The following is a 22955-nucleotide window of genomic DNA, read 5'->3' on the forward strand; positions in this document are numbered from 1 at the left end:
TCAGTGTAGTAAACCTCAAAATAAAAAATTTCTTTAGGATTTTAATAGTTCCTCTTCACACTAGAGGGCATAACATAAGTTTTTCGTGGTAGAGACATCTGTAGAGAAAAGTCCTAACTTTTTGCAGAAGTTGTTGCAAATTTATATTGAAGATGGCATTCTTCAAGACATTTAATTTGAATGAACAGGGTGGGTGTCGTGGTACAGACCCCCCCACCGCCTTAAGTGTCTCCAGTTAAAGTTTGAAATTTGTTTGTTAGAAAAAATAATTTGTACGAACAGAAACTTTTCTTGAAAGAATTTATTTTTAAGCAAAAAAAAAAAAAAAGAAAAACAAGTCTTGAAGTCTTCTTGCAGCCGTACCAGTACAGGATGTACAGTTCAGGTTTTGATGGCAAGAGCGGCTGCCGCAGCCAATACCAGGGTGGGATCCTCTGGACCCCCTGAATACCCTCAGATACCTTTCTCCTGCTACCTTGAAAGGGGTTAGCCATGATGATGGTTGCCTCAGACCAGATATAGAGATTCTGCTCCAAGATTGGTAGACGGTTGAATTACCGCACCACAGCCCTCGCCGGAAAGGATGGTGTTTCAGTACGGAGTTATGCAGGAGACTGGGCCAGAGCAGAGTGGGCCCTTACCGCACGCCAGCATCCCTCACCGGATATTGAGATACAGCCACAGATGACAGGGAGTGCACTGAAACAGTCATTTACTTGGTGACAGAAATTGTTTTTGTGGAGAGTGAGAGTTGTGTATTTTTCTAAGCTGCGAGTTCAGATGAGGCTGGCTGCATTGAGGATGAGTGTGCAATTTGAAGGTGGGAGATAAGGTAATAGCAGCTAGGTAATGGACGTAAGCATTATTAGAGGGGAAGGTTTGTACATAGGTAGAACAATAAGAGTTGAAACACTTGATCTATCAGTGGGGCAGAAGGCCTCCATATTTCAAATACTTTACCTTCTTGATTTATAGATTCAAGACGGTTTAAAAAAAGAAATATAACCTTTTCTTACTGCTATGACTTAGTTGATTTAGTGGCCTATACTGAAAAACAAAAGATTATACCGGTTTAATCTGCGAAAGGTGGATTCTAAATATCCTCTCAATGGCTGGGTTGCTGATCAGAAGAGTGACGGAGTTAAGAAGTCCAAAATAATACATGGCCCATGAAATCTGGGGGCAAGCTTGCCTGCAGGTACAAAATTCTTAACCATATCTTGATCTCTAACCTTTAAATTGGTGGGCCTCCATCCACAATCATATCTCCCTCTAACCTTTTCATGAAGCTGCCTCTGTGGATCAGCGATAGAGTGTCGGCCTCCAGATCCCAAGATAGCGGGTTCAAACCCGGCAGAGGTAGTCGGATTTTTGAAGGGCGGAAAAAAGTCCATTCGACACTCCATGTCGTACGATGTCGGCATGTAAAAGATCTCTGGTGACACATTTGGTGTTTACCCGACAAAATTCATTAAATCTCAGCCATAGACGCCCAAGAGAGTTTCGGTTTACTCGGTCTGCCATCTAGTGGGGGCCTAGAGTAAAACGGAACGTCGAAATTGACGAGCAGACAGCCAGATGGCGTCAAATTGAAATGTCTGCACAGGGTAGCTGAGGCCATACGATTATTATTATTATTACCTTTTCATGAGAAGCCTTACCTCCAGCCTTCTTCCATAGGTCCCTGATATTATCAGGGTTTATTGTCTCAGGTAATATGTCATTGAGTGACCAAAGATTAGACAGCGGCGTGTTGGGAACAAATTTGAACATGAGAGTGGCAGGGGTGAACTTGTGGGACTCATGAACAGCCGAATTTAAAGCAAAAGATAACTAATGCAGAGAAGTATTCCATCTGGAATGATCCTCATGATGAAAAGCGATCGGCGCAGATCAAAGATTACGATTGACCCGTTCAGCCAGAGATGGTTGACAGTAAGAAGCGGAAGTTGTTACATGGGATATGGACAGATCGAAACAGAATTTTTGGAATAAGTTACATGTGAAAGCCTTTGCATTATCAGAAACTATATATTGACAGGGGCCAAAAGAAGCAAAGATAGTATTAAGACAAGAAATGGTAGACTGAGTGGTAGCCAGCTTAGTAAGAAACAACCATGAAAATCTCGTGAAGGCGTCTACACATACAAGAATGAATTTATTCCCATTCCCCGTTGATTGAGGGAAGGGTTTGACGTAGTCTGTGTATAAACGCTCCATGGGGCGAGATGCCTGATGCGATGACAATAGCCCTAGCTTAGTAGACAAGCTGGGCTTACTAAGCAAGCAAGATTTACAAGCTTTAACCATTTCTCTGATTTCACCGTCCATACTCTTCCAAATAAACATCTTTCTGATTTCTTCCCTTGATTTGAAGGGAAGACAACATGTTCCCCAGAAGAAAGAGTCTCCATTATCGGAGCCAGCAGGGGACCTTCTTGTTGATATTTCTCAATGTCACGAAATAGCATTGGGGCATCCATTAAAATAGCATTAATACTAGGAGGTATGGGCATGGAAAGAGAAGAACTATCTTCTGGTTCACTGGTCTCAACAGCACTAGAAAACATGCGGCTTAGTCCATCAAGAACTACATTTCCTGATCCCTTAATGTGTCGTACATCAAATTGGAATGCTGAGATCCTGATAGCCCAACAGGCGATACGTCCAGTACGACGAGGCCTAGCTAAAACCCAACTTAAGACTTGGTTGGCTGTCTCTAATTCAAATTTGACATGTTCCAGATAAAAGCGGAACTTCTCCAGGGCAAACCCTCTAATTCATAGATAGAATACTTGGCTTCTTGAGCCGATAAAGTCCTAGACGCATAGGCGATATGCCACCTTCTGAGTTCTTTTTCCTGAAGAAGGACATCAGCAACAGCAGATGAAGAGGCATCAGTTTGGACAATGAATTTCTTAGAGAAATCGGGCATGGCCAATACAGGGGCATTACAAAGAGCTAATTTAAGGTCTTCAAAAGCGGCTTGCTGCGACGGCCCCCATTCGAATTTGACGCCTTTCCTACGCAGCAGGTTCAGGGGCACCGCCCTGTTAGCAAAGTTAGGAATAAATTTCCTTGAAGAAATTCACCATGCCTATGAATGTAGCGATTCCTGTGATGTCCTTAGGAGGCTTGAAGTCACGAATAGCCTGTGTTCTGGAATGGTGAATAGAAACACCATTGGGTGACACAATATACCCTAAGAATGACATAGAAGGCTTAGCAAAAGCTACCTTAGATAATTTAACAGTCAACCCAGCCTTCCGAAGGTTATTGAGGACTTCCTTCAGATGATCTAAGTGCTCTTCGAAGGTCTCTGAAAACACAACTACATCATCGAGGTAATGATACAGATATTCGAATTTGATGTCAGAGAAGACCCTATCCAGCAGTCTAGTAAGGACAACTGCACCCGTGGGGAGCCCGAAAGGCACACAGTTTTATTCATACAGATTCTAATCCGTGGCGAAAGCCGTCAGGTGTTTGGATTCTTCTGCCAGAGGTATTTGATTATATGCCTGGTTAAGATCTAAGAACTTAGCCTTGCAAAACCATGAAAAACATGAATGAAGATCCGGAAGGGGCACAGATTATAACACAACCTTACGGTTTAATGCCCTGTAATCAATCACAGGCCTGAAACCACCGTGACATTTCAGTACAAGAAAAATGCTCGATGAATATGCCGACTTGGAAGGTCGAATGATACCATCCCTTAACATCTGCTCAATGATTTCCTTAAGAGCCTTCATTTTAGGTGGGGATGGCTTATAAGGAGGAAACCTAACTGATTTCCTTGAGAGCCTTCATTTTAGGTGGGGATAGCTTATACAGAGGAAACCTAACTGGAATAGAATCAGGTAGTTCAATCTTGTACTCAGTAAGGTCAGTGACGCCAAGGTTCTCTGAAAACACGTCAGGAAAGGACTGACACAACAGTCTAATACTTTCAGCCTGATCCTCAGGTAGATGCCTAAGATCTAACAACATCTCACTGTGGGTAGGCAAATTAGATGAAAAAGACACAGAACTACATTTCAACAAAGGAATATTAATGTTACTAGCAAACTTAAAGGTGCAGGACTTGCTCTGAATGTCTACAAATAATTTAACTTTCCATGTAAATTTTGAAAAGCGAACTTTAGCAAAAAGGAAGCCTAAAATTTGCAATGGTGACGAGTTTGCCGAAACACATTTAATAGAAGAGAAACAATAGTCCGGAAATTTACAACAAGCTTTTAATTTAGAATACCACTCTTCGGAAATAATGGAACTCACGCTTCCTGAATCTAATACGGCCGTTATTCGTTATTTACTTTAATATTCAGAAATGGCACGAATCCTGGGGTCTCTGCCGCAATTCTAAGGCATTCCCTAGGGCCTTCAAATGATAAATTAGATGAAGTTTTCCCTGATCTAATAGGGGCTGAGCCTCGGAAAGGCAAACACTGGTCAATTCCTATCACTTGGATTTGTGGAGGCAGCACCAGAAGTTGAACAAGATGGTGTGCTGTTACTTAAAGTGCAATTCTTAGCAAGATGGAAAAATGACCCGCACTTGATACAATCTTGAGACGGACCAACTTCGTTCCTGGTTCCGCTAGATTTTACCAAGGGGCATTTGTTTCTAAGATGTTCCATTGATCCACATGCAAAACACTTGCGTGTAGGAAATGTTCTGTGAGGTGGTGGCCGAGAAGAGTTAGGTGACGGAGGGGGCTCCTTGGCGACTCGTAAGGTGTCAGCGTACCTTACTCCTTCGGCTGACACTGCCATTGCCTGTAATTCTAAGAAGGTGTGGGGCCAAGAGGCGAAACATAGGTACGGCCTATAGGGCGGAGAGATTCCTTCAACTATAGTTTGGACAATTTGATCTTCTGGAAAATACCCTTGTATAAAACTTTATATCTTGAATAAAGTCGGCAAGGTTCTCATCCAACCTCTGTACTCTGAAATAGTACTTCTGAATTAAAGATGACATAGCTCTAGCCGGAATGAAGTTAGCCAGAAGATGGGCATGAATGTCTTCTATAGAAGATCTATCAGCTATTGCATTTACTATTCGACAAAAATTCTAAGGAATAATAATAATAATCGTATGGCCTCAGCTACCGTGTGCAGACATTTCAATTTGACGCCATCTGGCTGTCTGCTCGTCAATTTTGACGTTCTGTTTTACTCTAGGCCCCCACTAGATGGCAGACCGAGTAAACCAAAACTCTCTTGGGCGTCTATGGCTGAGATTTAATGAATTTTATTGGGTAAACACCAAATGTGTCACCAGAGATCTTTTACATGCCGACATCGTACGACATGGAGTGTCGAATGGACTTTTTTTCCGGCCTTCAAAAATCCGACTACCTCTGCCGGGTTTGAACCCGCTATCTTGGGATCCGGAGGCCGACACTCTACCGCTGATCCACAGAGGCAGCTATACTAAGGAATGAAATCACCTCATTAGTAGAATTTATTGAAAATTTGGAAATGCCTTTAAGCAACATGGCTAATGGGTGGGGCAAGCTGCTGAAGCCGGATGACATAATAGGTGAGGTTGAGACGGTTCAAACACTGCGTTCCTCAAAAAGAAGGATGGAAGTTGTCTTAGATGGTCAGACACTTGTTCCGATGGGGCAGATGTTTATTGAGTAGTAACAGATTTCCTACTCTCAATCGCTGTACTAGATTCTTCCTCCGTAAACAAGTTTACCATAGCAACCTCGTCGCTTTTAGGAGTAGCGGCCCTGGACAACAATTGATTAACTCTGTTCGACGTTTCAGACAGGTGTTCCAATTGATTACTTGCTTCCTTATTATGAACATCCTTCAATTTTAGAGACAGTAGGTCCCTACCCCTATTATAGAAGTGAAACAATCTAGCTTTTAAGTTGATTAGCAGAAGGATTGCTTACTTCAAAAAAAACTAACTACAGAAGCTAACTCGGCGGTGTTATCCATGATAGTGAATGGCCTCATCAATTTCCTTCTCCCCAAATACCGGGATACAAATAGAAAGTTCTAAGGATTTCTTAAGTTGGCAATATCTGCCACAACTGTGCTTCCAGATTGGACCTTCCTAATTAGAAGTTCATAAATCAACTCCTCCTTGCGCAAATACCCGGGTGTAAAGACTTCACGAGGACCAGGCATGTTGATAGAAAATCTAACAAGTTTTGAAAATTTCCAGCAACCAAGAAAATTTTTAGGGTTCGATGTTGATTTCTATTAGTAGCTGTCAAAAGGGGCTTTATCTAGACCCATTCAACCATGGTCTGCTACCACTTGTTACTATGTTTTTGTGGATCACAGAGGTGAAAGGTGTGGGTAGGAATGGGTCAATCTGCTACAATCAAAAGATTAATTAAAAGCTTTAAAATTACAGTTGCATTTCTTTTGGACAGTTTTTTTTTTAAGTCTAAATTTTAACAAAACAAGTCTCTTAGCGACGGAACAAGATTTCAGGTACAAAACAAAGCAGTGGCGGCGCGTGACTTTCGTCACTGGGGGTTCAACAGAAGGAAATATCCTTCTTCCCTCAATATCTCCTCTCCCCCCTGTCACCTGTGCCATGACTAAGTTCAGAGAATGGGCATAACGGTGCACATAATGTGCATGCCTAAAATCTTCCCTGATTAGAACTTGCACCCTGAATGGTGACCACTCATTACATTTGCTCCATCGTAACCTTGTGAAATAAACTTATCTCTATTATCCACAACTTCGCTCAAAGAAAATTTTAAACACTCTGCTATTGTCTTAGCATCATGACTAGAGGGTAGAGGAAACCCCAGAATATTTCAACTGGCTTACTGTTGGGAAGAATGATAACAAATTGTGCTGTAGTTGATATATCGGTGGTTTCATCTGCGATTACCGAAATGAAGTGCGCTGTGGTAATTTTTTTTCTCACGACAGATTTCATACATGCACGAAAGCAAATCATTCTGAATGTCTTTCGAGGTGCCTTTGAAAACAGTAGCTTTGGACAGATGGTCCCTTAATGCAACGTCAGTTTCAGAATTAAAATTGACGGGGCCTCGAAATATGCCAGGATTCGATGATTCACTTGTTTCGTCATGCCCACGCAGTGCCATCTCAAACGCGCCACATACTTTACACAGCACATAACGAATTTTCCGTACTTGGTCGTTGTCTCTTTCCACAGACTGCCTGTAAGCACAGTCAAATTACTGACGGTTATCGTGTCTTCCCAGGAGATAGAATTGTAACTGGGCAAGCATATGAGATTTAGAACTTCTGTGTTTCTTTATTATTATTTTTTGGGCAGATATCCTATATCTACCACTCCGACTTTGGTCCAAGTCACTTTGCTTTCATCACTCATGAATCATAAAAAAGGAAAACAAATCAACATGTTAGTAATTTCGCACCCACAGATCCACTCGATTATTTTATACGGTATAAATCCAATCTGAATTTACGCACGATTTCATTACTTTTACTTTTAGGATGCCTCGTTATATCAAATCAGGCATTGGGCGTCCGGCATCCTTATTCTTAATCTTAAGTTTACGCTCAAGAGAGAGAGAGAGAGAAGGAAAGGTTGTCTTCTTAAGTATTGTATCACTCTTCAAACTTATTATGTAGCTCCTTACCTTTGCCGGGAACAAAAATTATGGACGCAACTACAGTGCACAAAAATACACACATGGACAAAATATTGTAACTTCTTTATGTCCTAAAAATTACGTTTCTGAACGGCACAACAGTGCAGAAAAACACTCACACGCTTGCACAGCGTACAATAATATTACGAATTATGATAACTATTACAAACTGTTGTAAACACTAGCATCACACTTGAAAAACAGAGTAAACTTTAGGGATGCATGTTCGCAATGTTGGTAACTTAATTTTAAGAACTCCTGTGGCTAGGCAATTAGCGTTTTCTTTGGTATTACATTCCCGCTACTCTTTGCCTCGGTGATTTTTAAGTTAATTTTCTCTCCAAAAATTAATTATTCCAAAGAAGGCAACATTTGGGAAAATACATCAATTGGAATTTGGCAGTTATGTGACTGCTGGCAGTAATGATGCTCTTCAACACTAGCGCTAATTATGTGCACCATTTTCTGTTACGTAGTTGAATTCCTGTAAGGGCAACAGATGGCAGGCACATACCCCAACACAAGGTCAGTCTACCTTGCCCCAACACCCCCCGACAACACGATTAGAGAGAGTGGCATATTGCGGATGCGTAAACCAAGGATATCTGTTTCTGCGATATCCTGGTCTAGTCTACGTGCCGGCCGATGTCCCCCCGCACCTCGCCACTCCCTTCGCCCAGGTACGGACGGAGAGAGCGCCTTCGAAGGGGGTTCATTCCAGACAAGTATCCAGCCACGGAACGTGCGCAGTTCACACGAATTGAAAGCCAGTACGAGTATATTACGGATAGATGGGCTAAGCAAGAGCTTCGAGATTGACAAGGGAGTTATGAATATTAAGTATTTGAATAAAATTTGATATAAACTGGAGGTTCAGTGCTCCATTGCGCTACACCAGAAACCGCCACTGAAACAAAGTAAGAGAAATTAGAAAATCAACAAAATTGCCAATTAACAATACGAGCTTAAAGCTCCAAATTTTACAGGCACTATGGCTCCATCCACTCAGTAGTAAAGGAGACAGGTCTCCCAATTTTATTTACAGAGTATACAAACACCTCTACAAAAATAGAAAGCATCTATGCTCTATGAATTTATCTAGGAGATTGCACTCTGAACCTTATCCCTTACTGCCTTCTCAAGGCAACTTTCAACATTTACAACCTGAGTATCTTTGCTCACTAAAATTTACACTTTCCAGGCCTCTCGAGGCACAACCTACATTTTACAATTCAAACAGAATTCACTGTCTTAAACACTCAACAGTCTAACCACTTAACATAAATGATTGAATTTTACAGGAGTATTGAATACTCATTCTACCGGGCCTTTGTGGGAAGAAAAAACACAGGTTAAGTTACTGGCTCAAAAAATCAAAATGATGCAGATGAGGACACTGCACTCCTTGAAACTTACACTTAGACGTTTAAAACCCTTGTTGGGCTCACTGCCCGATGTTACAGAGGCTAATCCTATACTACTGAGGTGACTAGATAGAGAAAATTTAAGTTACAGACTGAAAACGGTTTCAAAATCATAGTCCCCTCAAAGTCAAGTTGATAGGGAACTCAAGAGGGTGTCACACTCTCTATTCCCGAATTTAAGCTAAGTGCTTTTTGGCTTGTTTGAAATTTACAGAAGAAATTTACATTTTAGAAGGTTGGAAATTTAAGGTAACATGATTATTAAAGATAGGAAGCCTTCCCCTCAAGCTAGCTTTCAGAGAGTATCACCTAGATATTAAATAGCTATGATTACCTTAATCTGCAGTAAAGCTCGATGAAGGGCGAGACGCGATCAATAAGACAAGGTAGCTCGAAAAAGTGCCAGTTTTTATACCCGAGAGGAAGGTTCTAAAGAACTCTGGACTAAGGTCCGACCAACCCCCAATTTTTATTGGATAATCAAATAGGTAGAAGATTAAAATTATTTGTGGAAAAATACACATGGAAACTTTCCTATAGGTCAATTTTGAAGTTGACGGAAAGAGATTGAAGTGTTGACAACTTTAACACACACAAAACAAAGAACCATCAACTCAGTGTAGTAAACCTCAAAATAAAAAGTTACTTTAGGATTTTAATAGTTCCTCTTCATACTAGAGGGCATAACATAAGTTTTTCTTGGTAGAGATATCTGTAGAGAAAAGTCCAAATTTTTTGCAGAAGTTGTTGCAAGTTGAAATTGAAGATGGCATTCTTCAAGGTGCTTCATTTGAATGAACGGGGCAGGTGTTCCTCGCAGTACAAGAATCATCAAGCAAATGTGCTCAGACCCACATAGTGGATGAAGAAACCAATAGTCTAAATGTCTATGTTTGGGGATAAATGAACGAAAAGTGCTGGGAATACCGGAAAGCCGAGCATGCAGGGGCCAGTCAGCTGCGTATGAGTATTGCTTGCTTTACTACTGTTCAAATGTTCAAATGATATGGCATGGTCGATAGCAAAGCTTTAAAAAGTTTTAGGGTCCACCTTATTCAATACTATAAAATTTGTTGTGTAGATGTAAATTACAACATATTACGTTTTTTTCAGAACTAGTTTCGATTCTAAGCTGCGTCATCATCAGCTGAACAGAGGCATTGGAAAATTCGCAACCATATAAATATTATCAACATTAACCTAATCACAAGTTAAGATCTTATAATTTTTTTTTTGCTAGGGGCTTTACGTCGCACCGACACAGATAGGTCTTATGGCGACGATAGATCTTATAATAATACAATTAAAATGAATATATATTTAAACAGATAAAGTGTTTTTTCATTTGACATTATGATAATTATTTGGGGATATTAGGTCGTGTAATAATAAATAAATACCAGCTGACGCGTTTCAGTCCTGCGACCAGGATCGTCTTCAGAGCAACAACAAAGCAAAATGGCTACGGTCTCTCCATAGTAACCAGACTCAAGATAGAGAGACCCTGTTAGAAATATAGTTCATTCCAGGGCCTCCAGAGTCACAGAGAAAGATGTTGACGAGTTAACTATGGAGGGTAGCCATGATCTACTCAGTATATAGCCGTCACCTTTGTTTTTCATTTCTCAACAAGCCGAAGACTTGCGGGTCTGTTGTACCAAATTATTCAAACCGTATGTGCTCAGATTTGCTATAATTGTGACATTATGGTAAGCTCAAATTAAAATTTACTCATAGTTATTAAAATAGTTCTGTTCATAAAACTCATTGTGCTTAATGAAATATACTTCATAATTCTGCATATAGTGCCATCATAAACAGATTACAAGAAGTTATGTAGTGTCCTTTTCGACAGTATTGTTCAGTGGAAACGAGCCTGATGAGGTGGAAACTTATAAATAAAGTCCTTAAGCTATTAACAAGAACTACATTTCCTGGTTCAAATACGGAACCTGTGAATAATAAGAACATATAATATTTATAATATCTCTGAGGGAAGGCAAGATATAAGATTGTTTCCAATAACGTAAGTGTTTATATGACTCGCCTCAAAAGATTGTTGACTGAGTGAAGCGTATTGAAGCACTATGAGCAACGATCTGATTGAATTCAAGTGCCCACAGTGGGTTGGGACCGAAGAGGGAGAATAGGGGTAAGTGGGTAGGAGAGACTGAGGAGCGGTAGTGTAAGGGGGATCCAGGGGGGGCGTTGTGGAAGAAAGAAATAACGAGCAAAACTATCGCGCATAGCACGAAAAACCAAACTATTGGCTTTTTTGGAGATTTTAGGTAAAGGAACTTTGCTTGATGTTAAAGAATATTGTTATATGCACTTAGATCAATATTTCAATCCAAACCTTAACTTAAACGAGATTTCCAAAAAATCTAAAGTTCTATTTGATTTTCTTATTCCATTTTTTAAAAAGGTACAAGTTCCAGCCAATAGGTTGGTTTTTCATGTCATGCGTAATAGTTTTGCTCGCTATTCCTTTCTTCCACAACCCCCCCCCCCCCCCGGATCCCCCTTACACTACCGTTCCTCAGTCTCTCCTCCCACTTACCCCTATTCCCCCTCCGGTCCCAACCCACTGTGGGCACTTGAACTCAATCAGATCGTTGCTCATAGTGCTTCAATACACTTCGGTGGTGGTGGTGATTATTGTTTTAAGAGGAAGTACAACTAGGCAACCATCCTCTATATAACACTAATTAGAGAGAAGAATGAAAGGGGTTCGACACTTCGAAAAATGAAGGTATCGGCCAAAGGAAGACAAGGGCCACGAAGGGCATGAAAATGAAAGACTCCCTAGGCCTCCATACGTAATACTGTCGGGGTCTGGAAAGAACAAGAGTTGACCAAGGGAGGTCGGATAGGATAGATGAAAGTGAGGAGCATGTCACAAGTAAGTGGAAGCAATGTCAGGACTCACCTGAGGGCCTCATGGTCACCAACCCATGCTCCAAAGTTTACATCACCTGAGGCCCCTTTTAGTCACCTCTTACGACAGGCAGAGGATACCATAGGTATTATTCTACCACCCCGACCCGCAGGGCGACAATATGCTTCGCTTAGTCAACGACCTTTTGAGGTGAGTCATATAAACATGTTATTGGACACGATCTTATATCTTGCCTTCCCTCAGAGATATTATAAATATTATATTTTCTTATTATTCACAGGTTCCACATTTGAACTGGGAAATGTAGTTCTTGTTAATAGTTTAAGGACTTTATTTATACGTTTCCACCTCATCAGGCTCATTTCCACTGAACAGTACTGTCAGAAAGGACACTACATAACTTCTTGTAATCTTTTTATGATGGCACTATATGCAGAATTATGAAGTATATTTAATTAAGCACAAAGAGTTTTATGAACAGAACTATTTTAATAACTATATGTGAATTTTAATTTGAGCTTACCATAATGTCACAACAATTATAGCAAATCTTATCGCATATGGTTTGAATAATTTGGTACAACAGACCCGCAAGTCTTCGACTTGTTGAGAAATGAAGAACACTTTATCTGTTTAAATATATATTCATTTTAATTGTATTATTATAAGATCTTAACTTGTGATTAGGTTAATGTTGATAATATTTATATGGTTGCGAATTTTCCAATGCCTGTGTTCAGCTGATGACGACGCAGTATACATGTTATAAACCTCATTTTAGGTCCGTATTGAAAATTTAACAGTTCAACAATGATAAAGGTGTTTTAATTTATTCCACCTATTCAATACTTATATTATCACGTATAGTTGTTACATAATTAAATTCTTAGTTACATGGGACATGTTTCGCCCTCAATTAAGGGCATCTTCAGCCTAAATACAATAATCAAAAATACAAATAGATTAAAAGTGGACGTTAAATACAATCATCAAAAATACAACTAAAATAAAAAGTGGAATTGTGAAAAATGATAAAATAAAAAGATGCTAATGGAAAACTGTCTTATGATTAAACTATAATCTTGTCAGAGACTAAAACTTCTATTAAAATTCGAATTAAAACAGTTCATATAAAATATTGGAAAATCAAAGTGGTAGTAATACCTACCGGTGCTTACGGCCTCTTACAATTTTTCAATAGATGCTTCATCCTTACTTACTACGAATTTCATCAACGGCCTTGAAAAGATTGTATTCATGACAATCAAGTTTATGCTTGTGTACACGCCCTCATGACGTTGGCTTTTTATTACTACCACTTTGATTTTCCAATATTTTATATGAACTGTTTTAATTCGAATTTTAATAGAAGTTTTAGTCTCTGACAAGATTATAGTTTAATCATAAGACAGTTTTCCATTAGCATCTTTTTATTTTATCATTTTTCACAATTCCACTTTTTATTTTAGTTGTATTTTTGATGATTGTATTTAACGTCCACTTTTAATCTATTTGTATTTTTGATTATTGTATTTAGGCTGAAGATGCCCTTAATTGAGGGCGAAACATGTCCCATGTAACTAAGAATTTAATTATGTAACAACTATACGTGATAATATAAGTATTGAATAGGTGGAATAAATTAAAACACCTTTATCATTGTTGGACGCAGTATACGTCGAAACTAGTTCTGAATAAACGTAATATGTTGTAATTTCCATCTACACAACAAATTGTATAGTATTGAATAAGGTGGACCGTAAAACTTTGTAAAGCTTTGTAATCTCAGTTCAATACGGATAAAAATGAAGTTTAATACTTTACATGATCGATAGAGAAGATCTCTCACAATGAATAAGAAAAAAGTGCCATTCACTAATGCTGAGAGGCAGAGGAAGTACAGAGAACATTAGATGGTAGGGCATGTAGAAGTGAGTGTGACTGTCTTGCAACCTGTGGGTATTCTGGTGTTGGTGTCCGTACCAATTGCACACAACTTACGACCAACTATGGGACACTCACTTCAAAACAAATTAAACAAGTTTTGAATGTTCTTCAAGCTACATACAAATCTTTACCCATATTACTATTGAACAAACATAATGTATAAATCAAGTGGCTCGTCAATACAGATGGGGAATATCAACTCAGGAATGTTTGGTTGCTGTAGGAGCGAAGACATAGTTCGGCACCAACCGCAGCAGTTTGGATGTGTTATTCGGACTTCATCATTGTTTCAAATTTGGATTGTAAATTGTGACATACCAGATTGTTTACTTTATTATTGGTTATATGTGAGCATATGTTTTCCAATTGGAGCGTGGCTGAAGATGACCCAATATATATGGGGTCGAAACTAGTCCCAGTTATATAGGACACTATACAAGCTAATGATATTGAATAGGTGGACCCTTCTCTACCCTTTGATATTGAACATTTATTGTCGTCATCATCGTCGTTTAGGAAACCATACTTTCCAGTGTCGACTCAGTTAAACATAACTTTAGAACTTTTCAGTCGAACACACAAATTAAATATAAAATAAACATCTGTAAAAAAAAATATTAAACAAGGAATAATTGAACAGTGTGTATTTTTCATTCCTTGTTTAATAATTTATTTTAGAGATATGTTATGGTGCGGGGATGGCAAACCTGTACTGGCTAGCATGTCAGTTAAGCTCTTGTGTATTATTTTTTACTGTGTAGTGCAGCGTCTGTTATTTTCATTTAAAATCATCATGAAATCCCTCATTTGACTTCAATTAAATATTAGATTGCGTAACATATAACTCCATTCAACTGAATGTTTCATGACTTTAGTTTGCAAAAATCACTGCAAATTACATTTTAAAAACAGGTAAATTTGAAGAATAAGGTATATTTTTGCTTTAATCTAATAACATTTGTATAAACTATGGCCATGTAATGAATTGAGATATACTTCTTTAATAAAGCGTAATGTTAAAATAGGCTGTATTGCTAAATTTTCGACCTGTTTATTACATGTTAAAAACATTAAAATATGTGGTGTGTTGTCCGATGTGCCACAGAAGTGGTGTTCGCGTGTCATAGGTTTGCCGTCCCTGTTGTAGTGTAATGTTTATATTTAACTTGTGTCAGGGGCGTAGCCAGGGGGGGGGTTACTGGGGGTTAGAACCCCCCCCATTGAACTTTCACAAAAAGAAAATAAATAGAAACTGACAGTAAACAATAAACTTCTTTTATGTGATCAAGATAAACTCCCTGCAATCTACTGCTTGTTGAGAGTGTTTGCCACCCTACCTGTCACCACTGCAGCCAGTGAGAGATCATTTTCAACATTAAGACGCCTTAAAACCTACCTCAGAAATACCACAAGTGAAAGTCGACTCAACGGGTTGGCTCCCTTGAACATTCACAGAGACATAGTTGTAAAACCAACAGATGTGTTAAATTTATTTTCTAGGAAGCCTCGAAAATTAGATTTTAGATTGTAAACTGAACATACCGTTTGAGATAAAACTGCTGACCTCGATCATATTGTTCTTGTTCTGTATTTTAAAGTAAGAATTTTGTAGTGTATTGCAATCTGAATATCACATACAGTAATTCACTCTTGTATCAGTATCCTTATGACAGTCATGCATGCGCGTACCAGACACGCACAAGCACAAGCACTTTCATTATGTTATATCTTAATTTTGTAACTGTAACCCCCCCCATTGGCCGATCCTGGCTACGCTACTGACTTGTGTGTCGACAGCTTAAGAAACTTTTAAGTTACGTTTGTTATATTTCTGATTTAGAGCAGCACAGTTACTAAGTATAAGAGTGTTTTTGTTGTAAAACCTTTCTTCCAACTGTGCTGTTGACATTCTTGGAGCAAGAAATATGAAGAAAGTGTGAAACGTTCAGACTGTCAGTTTACACATTTATTGGGTTGAAATGTTCATCTTGGTTACAAAGAATTTCTCATTTGTTATGATGGAGAATAATAGTGCATGGTAAAGCGTCTGTGTTGTTTAAAAAACAATGTTTACTGTACAGTTAATATTGTAAGTAACTGTTTCTCTTTTCTGTACTTTTAACATACATACTGGTCAGAAGATGTAGCAAGAACCAAACAACAAGATGTGCAGTAACTCAAGGTCACAGTGGGAAGGTCGGAGAGGAGTAGAGGAAAGAGGAAGTGGAGTGTGTGAAAACCATGTGTGGAAAATGTAGTAGTAATGGAAACTGAATGTAGCTGTCGCGTTAGAAAGTTGGATGATAGGAAAAATAAGATTAATAATGAAAAATACATAGTTAATATGATGATTTTATTCAGGATTTACTATTCTTCTGTTCTTAATCATAGCCAAGATAGAGAAATAATGTGTAACGTGTACAATATTTGAAATAAAAAACAGTGAAGAACCTTCATGTGTAATTCAACGTGTGTCCAAGGCTGCAGGAATTTCAATGAGTAGCATTAAGGGAATTTTAAAGGAAAGAGAGAAGCATTTCCAAGAGGGAAGGTCATTTAGTACTCCCAGTAAAAGAAGACTAAGACAGAGAACTTAAAACAGATTTGGATGATTTTGAGAAGTACTTACGATCTTAGCATTAAACAGAAACACATGGCAGCTTCAAATACATCAGACTGAGCCAGAAACTAACCCGTCACCTTGGGCTCAGAGAGTCAGTGTTCTACCGTCAGACCTACTCGGCCTGACATAGCTAATACGAAACACAGGTTTAACTGCTTTTCTGCTGCAGTGTTCCAACATTTCTGTGGACTGTTGTTGCATGCTCTTCAAGTGTTATTTTCATGTTTGCAAGCAGTATCATTTGTGACATAGTATTATGTGCATCACATCAGCGAAAAAAGCACAGTGATTTGTACTAATTGCATTTCAGTTGCCAGTTACCTTCAAGGACTACTTGTGGTTCCTCTCGATCCTCTCTCTAGTCATCTTGGTCAAGGCGGGGAGGCAAGTACCTTCCCCCTCTGCAAATGTTTGGTTCGTGCTAGATCACCCATCGTGTACATTCATCCCACTAGAATACATATCTATCTCATTATCTTTCCAAGTATTACATCCATGTGTTCCACAGATATTTTAAAAACCAATTGTTAACTTGCCCTGAAGGTTACACATACACACACTCTCTCTCTCAGAGAACTCAGCCGTTATCTTGCATCTGCGAGATAGTAGGCTCAAACCCCACAGTTGGCAGCCCCGAATATGGTTTTCCGTCGTTTCCCATTTTCACACCAGGCAAATGCTGGAGCTGTAACTTAATTAAGGCCACAGTCGCTTCCTTCCTGCTCATAGGCCTTTCCTATCCTGTTGTCGCTATAAGACCTATCTGTGTCAGTGAAACGTAAAGCAAAAAAAAAAAAAAGTATCATAGATATCTGCACATTCCTAAATTTGAAGTTGAACCAACCTGGTGTCCAGGTCCTGTTGGAAGCAAAATACCTTGAATGCAGGAACATACAGTAATTGATGATTTTCACATTGTTATAAGCCGCAGAAGCTACAAGAGTGTCATGTTGACTGGAGGGTTCCTTAGTCTTCCTTACTTGATGTTAATCTGGTAGAGACATGATACGACAGAAGGAATATGGTAGTTCAGTTGACCAGGTTCCTTAACGAGGTTTAAACACAATTTACTGGTGGGCTCTTATTTGTATAGGCTCAATAATATAAGAGTTTTCTGTGTACTATGATCAGAAATTTTCAAAATTGGTATTTATGTGTTGGAATAAGAATGAAATGCAAATTTTTAAATTTCCTTCATGTATGTATAGTACACACATCACCAGAAAATGGCTAAATAGAATTTAATGAAAATCATTATTTAAGGTCAAGAGGAAATACACTACAATCTAGGCTGTAAACAGTGTTATTCACGCTGGGTGAAATACTAGGTTAGGGGACGGTCAAAAAGTTAATTTTCACATAAATAACTTTGTCTATACTGGTCGGGACGATAAGTATGCAAAAAAATAGTTGTAGAAAATGAAATTTGTGATCTTGTTTGCAGTTAAACTTATTTCCTTTGTCTTACTGTTGTTAATCTTACTGAAGAGTTCTTTATACAAAGAAGGCGGGATAGTAAATTCCAACCTTCCAAGCTTCGTACATTTTTATCATAGTAAAAAGGTTACTGGTCTCAATACCTGAATGTATTTTCTGCCCCAAAGCAGGCCGTGAGCATGAAGTGTGATTTCTGTGAGTTACCTTGCAGAGTGGAAGAGCCTGTCTTTGATTATTGGTGGGGAGAACATTGGGAGTAAAATAACTTTCTTCTTTATCTTTTGCCATTTGTTTGATTTATACATATTCTGATAACTGCTGGTATTAGTCCATCATAGTAATCAAGTTATTCAGTCTTTGCTATGGAGGCATTGGTAAGAATGTGAAGTTTACAATCGCGAATCAGTTTGCTTTTCTTCATTTACATGAACCACTTACATGGCTGACTATTAATAGGAATGATATGAATGATCCCTTGTTTATTGACTTGCTTTATGCTCTCAGTATTGTGTTTCTGTAAATCTCATTAATTTCTTTTTTATAGCCAAAGCAGAGGACTATGACCCCAATGACCTGAGAAATGATCTGATGGAAAAACTGAAGAGTTTGAAAGTGGATGATGATAAAAGTGACTTATTTGATGAGATTGATGCAGTGGATGATGGCACAAGTGACTTATTTGATGAAAGTGATGCTGATGAAGAAGCGACATCCAAGGAAAATAGTGACAGTGAACATTAATGTATAAAATATAAATATTTATGATCAAATATATACATGATTATTCTTTCAGTCTTTAACACCATGTTGTACAACTGCCTTCCCTCTGTAGTAAGCTCTTGTCCTCCCAATAAGATGCCCGTACACTTGAGGGCAAATACTGGTGAGAACTCGCCAATGCACACAGCTCTGAGAGTAACTCACGGAAAGTAGCTCACTACTCTCCGAGAGCTGACATGTCTCAACTCAGCCACTAGTCTATGTGCGCTCCAGACCACCTCAGAAAGTAGCTTGCTAGACATGAAGCATACTCAAATTTAAGCAGAGCTCTCGAGAACTTGTTTCAGTTTGCAAGATGTCTAAGATTTTGTCACCGAAGGAAACAAAACTGTTAAGTTAATAGGAACGTGTGGAAGTCAAGAAATTTTGTGGAATATGAAATTTTCTGATTCCCGTGAAAAAATTAAGAAATATACAAATTTCAAGGAAATGGGAGCACAGTTTTCATGTTCCAGAGGTGAAGTTTAAAGGAAACTTCACAATTTATGGAATCAGGTAAGACTGTTTAATAAAGTTAAATTAAAATTGAATAGTTAGTTTATATTTTGTTGTAAGTAGAGCCCTGCACTGAGTGGATATCCGCAAAGTTAGTGTCTTGGCAGATGCAAATTGTATGGCAGTGTGGATAATTTTGCTGATAATTTGTAAATATTGAAGTTTATTGATTTTCGCTTAGGTATACTCTTATTCTTGGTTATGGTTAGGCGACCTTTGACTATGATGTGGGAGAACTCGATATATAAAGAGCCTTGAGATGATCAAGCCATAAATCTGACCTAAGCCTAACCGGCTCCTGCCTGCAATTAATGGAAAGAAGGAATACATCGGTAGTTGTCACAAGAGAAAATCCCTCATAAACCTATCACTGTAGGGGTTCTGGTGCCATGTATCCGGCTTATTGTATTACATGAACAGATCTGTTGTTTCAATACCTTGGGTGTAATATACTGTAGTTAAATATTTACAGTATCCGCGGATAACAATTCATAGACGTCAGTGCGGATGAAGGAAGTGCAGATGCAGTTATTATTTTGTATATCCGCTCAAGGCTCTAGTTATAAGTACATCAATTTGCATATTACTGTAGCCTGGTAATTATGATAATGACAAGTATAAAAATAAATTGATTTTATGATGCCCTTGAAAAATTAAAAAGAGAAAAAGTGATAGTAGGATAGATGAAAATCACCCAAAGTAATTGGCCTTATTTTAGTGCACTGGAATTTGACTGATTCCCTTTTCAACACAATCTAATTTGGTAAATTTATGATTCTTGATTATAGGTTGCAGTGTGTCTATACTGCCAGTCCACTTCATCTTCAGTAGTCGTATAATGGTTTTTGAATTTTTCACTCGCATCCTTTTGTGAAGTTGTACAGTTATTTCTTTTGCCTTGTCCTAATGAAGAGAAAAAAACTGGGTTATCTTCATCACGCCAAAGTCTTTCAACTTGCCACATCTTCTGAATATCATCCATTTCTTAAATAGGCTGACTCATGTGCGTTCAGTAAGAAATTATGAAGTCACTCACTCACTCCGTAGGTTTCTGAGGGACATGAAGTTCCCGTGCCGATCTCACAATCCTCCTCCATCCTTTTCAATCTTGAGCCTGCTCTTCCCAGTTATCAATTTGGAGGGTCCGGGATACCTTTTTGATCTCCTTCTTCCAGGTGATTCGGGGTCTTCCTGAAGGTCTTTTCCCATTAAGAGATGGGATCTACTGGTGCTTTGTTATCTTACATCCTCAGTACATGTCCAGACCAGTGCAGTCTGTTGGATTCTATCACATCCGTTGTAGTGTGTTTTTGAGAGAGGGTGTAAATCTCATAATTAGATCTTTTCTGCCAGCTTTCAGAGATAGGATCGAACCATGGGTCAAATATTTTTCTATAAACTTTATTTTCAAAGACTTGCAACTGCTGCTGCTATTTCTTGGTTATACTCCATGTCTCGGAACTATACAGAAGTACTGTGGTCGAATGAATGTATTGTAGATAATCATTTTTGCATTCCTTGTTAAAAACTTGGAGCCTGATATAGGGCTCATAGAGTAAAATGCCTTATTTGCATTCTTAATTCTAGCTTTGTGTTCCTGTTGCCTTCGGTTTTGTTTATCGATTAATACACCAAGGAATTTAAACTCCTCTGCTCTTTTAAATATATATTTCCAAATCTTCAAAGGCAATCTGTCAACCTCCTCATAATTCGGTCTGTGTACAACCCTGTAATGTGTCATTTACCCGTAAGCCAATTTTTGCTGCCCTTTCCTCTAGTTCCACAAATAACTGCCTAATTTCTAATTCATTGCAGCCAATAAGAACAATATCATCTGCATGTGCAAGGACTTTGTTGTCTCCCCAACATGATGCCAGCAGGTACAAGAGCTAATTTCCTGATAATCTTCTCCAGTGCATTGTTGAATATAAGGGGAGATAGTGCATCCCCTTGTCTCAGACCAGTTTTATTCTGGAAGGAACTTGATTTTACGCCACCGAGCTCGATAGCTGCAGTCGCTTAAGTGCGGCCAGTATCCAGTATTTGGGAGATAGTTGGTTCGAACCCCACTGTCGGCAGCCCTGGAAATGGTTTTCCGTGGTTTCCCAATTTCACACCAGGCAAATGCTGGGGCTGTACCTTAATTAAGGCCATGGACGCTTCCTTCCCACTCCTAGCCCTTTCCTATCCCATCGTCGCCATAAGACCTATCTGTGTCGATGCGACGTAAAGCAGATTGCAAAAAATATATAATAATAATTTTATGCCCTTGAGCAAAACACAGTTTTGTCTGAGACAAGGGGATGCACCATCTTCCCTTCTATTCGACATTGCACTGGAGAAGATCATCAGGAAATTAGCTCTTGTGCCTGCTGGCATCATATTGGGGAGACAACATAAAGTCCATACACAGTTTGCACATGTTAATTAATTTTGTGGGAAAGCCAAACTCCATCATGATGTTCCACAGTCATTATTATTATTATTATTATTATTATTATTATTATTATTATTATTAAATTATGGAGGGCACATATTAATGATACAACATTCTTAACTGTATTCTGATCCAAGAGCATAGATTTTCTGAATTCTCAAAATCTGTTTGGTAAAATCCTGAAATTGTTTTCCAGGGTTCTGCAAACCCTCGACAGGCAATAATTAAATATTTGATTGGGTGCCGTTTGATCATGAACGGGGTGAGTTTTTAAAAGATATGTATTTGTTGCAAATACGTCACCAACAAGACAGTATGTTACTGACATATTTCTTCCAGGAAGTGGTTCAGAACCTGGTAAAGTTTGTGCCTATGTTCCAGTTTACTAAAACTCCTGTCAGAAATTCTACCATTACAACCAGTCTATGTAAATTAATTTGTAATTAGCATCTACATTTGCCAACAAAACAATTCTCTATGTTCCTTTGTAGTTGTAAAAGAGACTCCCAATGTTATTAGGAGCTTATATCAATGTATATTTCCTGTCTATGGTACCCAGGCAATGAGGGAAATTCCATTGTCTTTCAATATCTTGTGCTATTTTAAGCCATTCATCTGTGTTTTGTGGAAACTGTGATCTGCTTTGTCAATGTATAACTAGAAAGATTTAATTAATAAGGTATTAAAAGTAAGAACTAATAAACAATATCTGTTGATTTTTGTATTGGCTCAGTTTTTTTAGGTGGAGACTTCTGCAGATTCTGAAGTAGGCCTGTCAAACAAAGGAGAAATTGTTGTAACTTCAGAAAAGCCATATGAAAATGAAGAGACTATTCAAAATGTAGTAAAAATTTAAATAACTCAAAGTTGTTCAAAAGTGATTACCATATTTACACAGTTATAAGCTGACACACCCCCCTCCCCTTCCTTTTTTATACTTGGTTCAGAAAATGCCCCTTGGCTTAGAATCATTATCGTTAACATGGGCAGTAAAGTAGACAACAACCTGTATGGGCGCAATAGGAAAAAGTTCTGGAAAATAACGCCAGAAGCTGCCACAAGAAAGTTTTTACCATTGTGTAGATTCAGGCCCAGTTTCACCAACGGTAGTTAAATAGTAGTAGTTTGTTATCAATGTGTTAAAAATTTAACGTGTTAAGATTCTTGTATTTCTTCAACCTGCTGAAGTCAGTGATTCGCAATAGTTCTTTCCTGGGATATGCAAGATATTACCATTTTGCATAGTAGACTATTGTTAAAGTTACATTGTTACATTGTTGTGGCT

The 22955-nt window shown here is 38.5% G+C and overlaps 1 protein-coding gene across 1 annotated transcript in view; it reads left to right on the forward strand.

Annotated features, from left to right (window-relative positions):
- The window catches only part of LOC136879107 (uncharacterized protein C9orf85 homolog), a 32238-nt gene extending 9665 nt beyond the window's left edge, over positions 1 to 22573 (forward strand). The window contains exon 2 of the mRNA XM_067152850.2: positions 18503 to 22573. Coding sequence (XP_067008951.1) covers positions 18503 to 18699 — 197 coding nt within the window. The 3' untranslated portion in view covers positions 18700 to 22573. The remainder of the gene's footprint in view (positions 1 to 18502) is intronic.
- Positions 22574 to 22955: the final 382 nt, after the last annotated feature.

This window comes from Anabrus simplex, chromosome 8 (genome assembly GCF_040414725.1).
Source record: "Anabrus simplex isolate iqAnaSimp1 chromosome 8, ASM4041472v1, whole genome shotgun sequence".
NCBI classification, from domain to species: domain Eukaryota; kingdom Metazoa; phylum Arthropoda; class Insecta; order Orthoptera; family Tettigoniidae; genus Anabrus; species Anabrus simplex.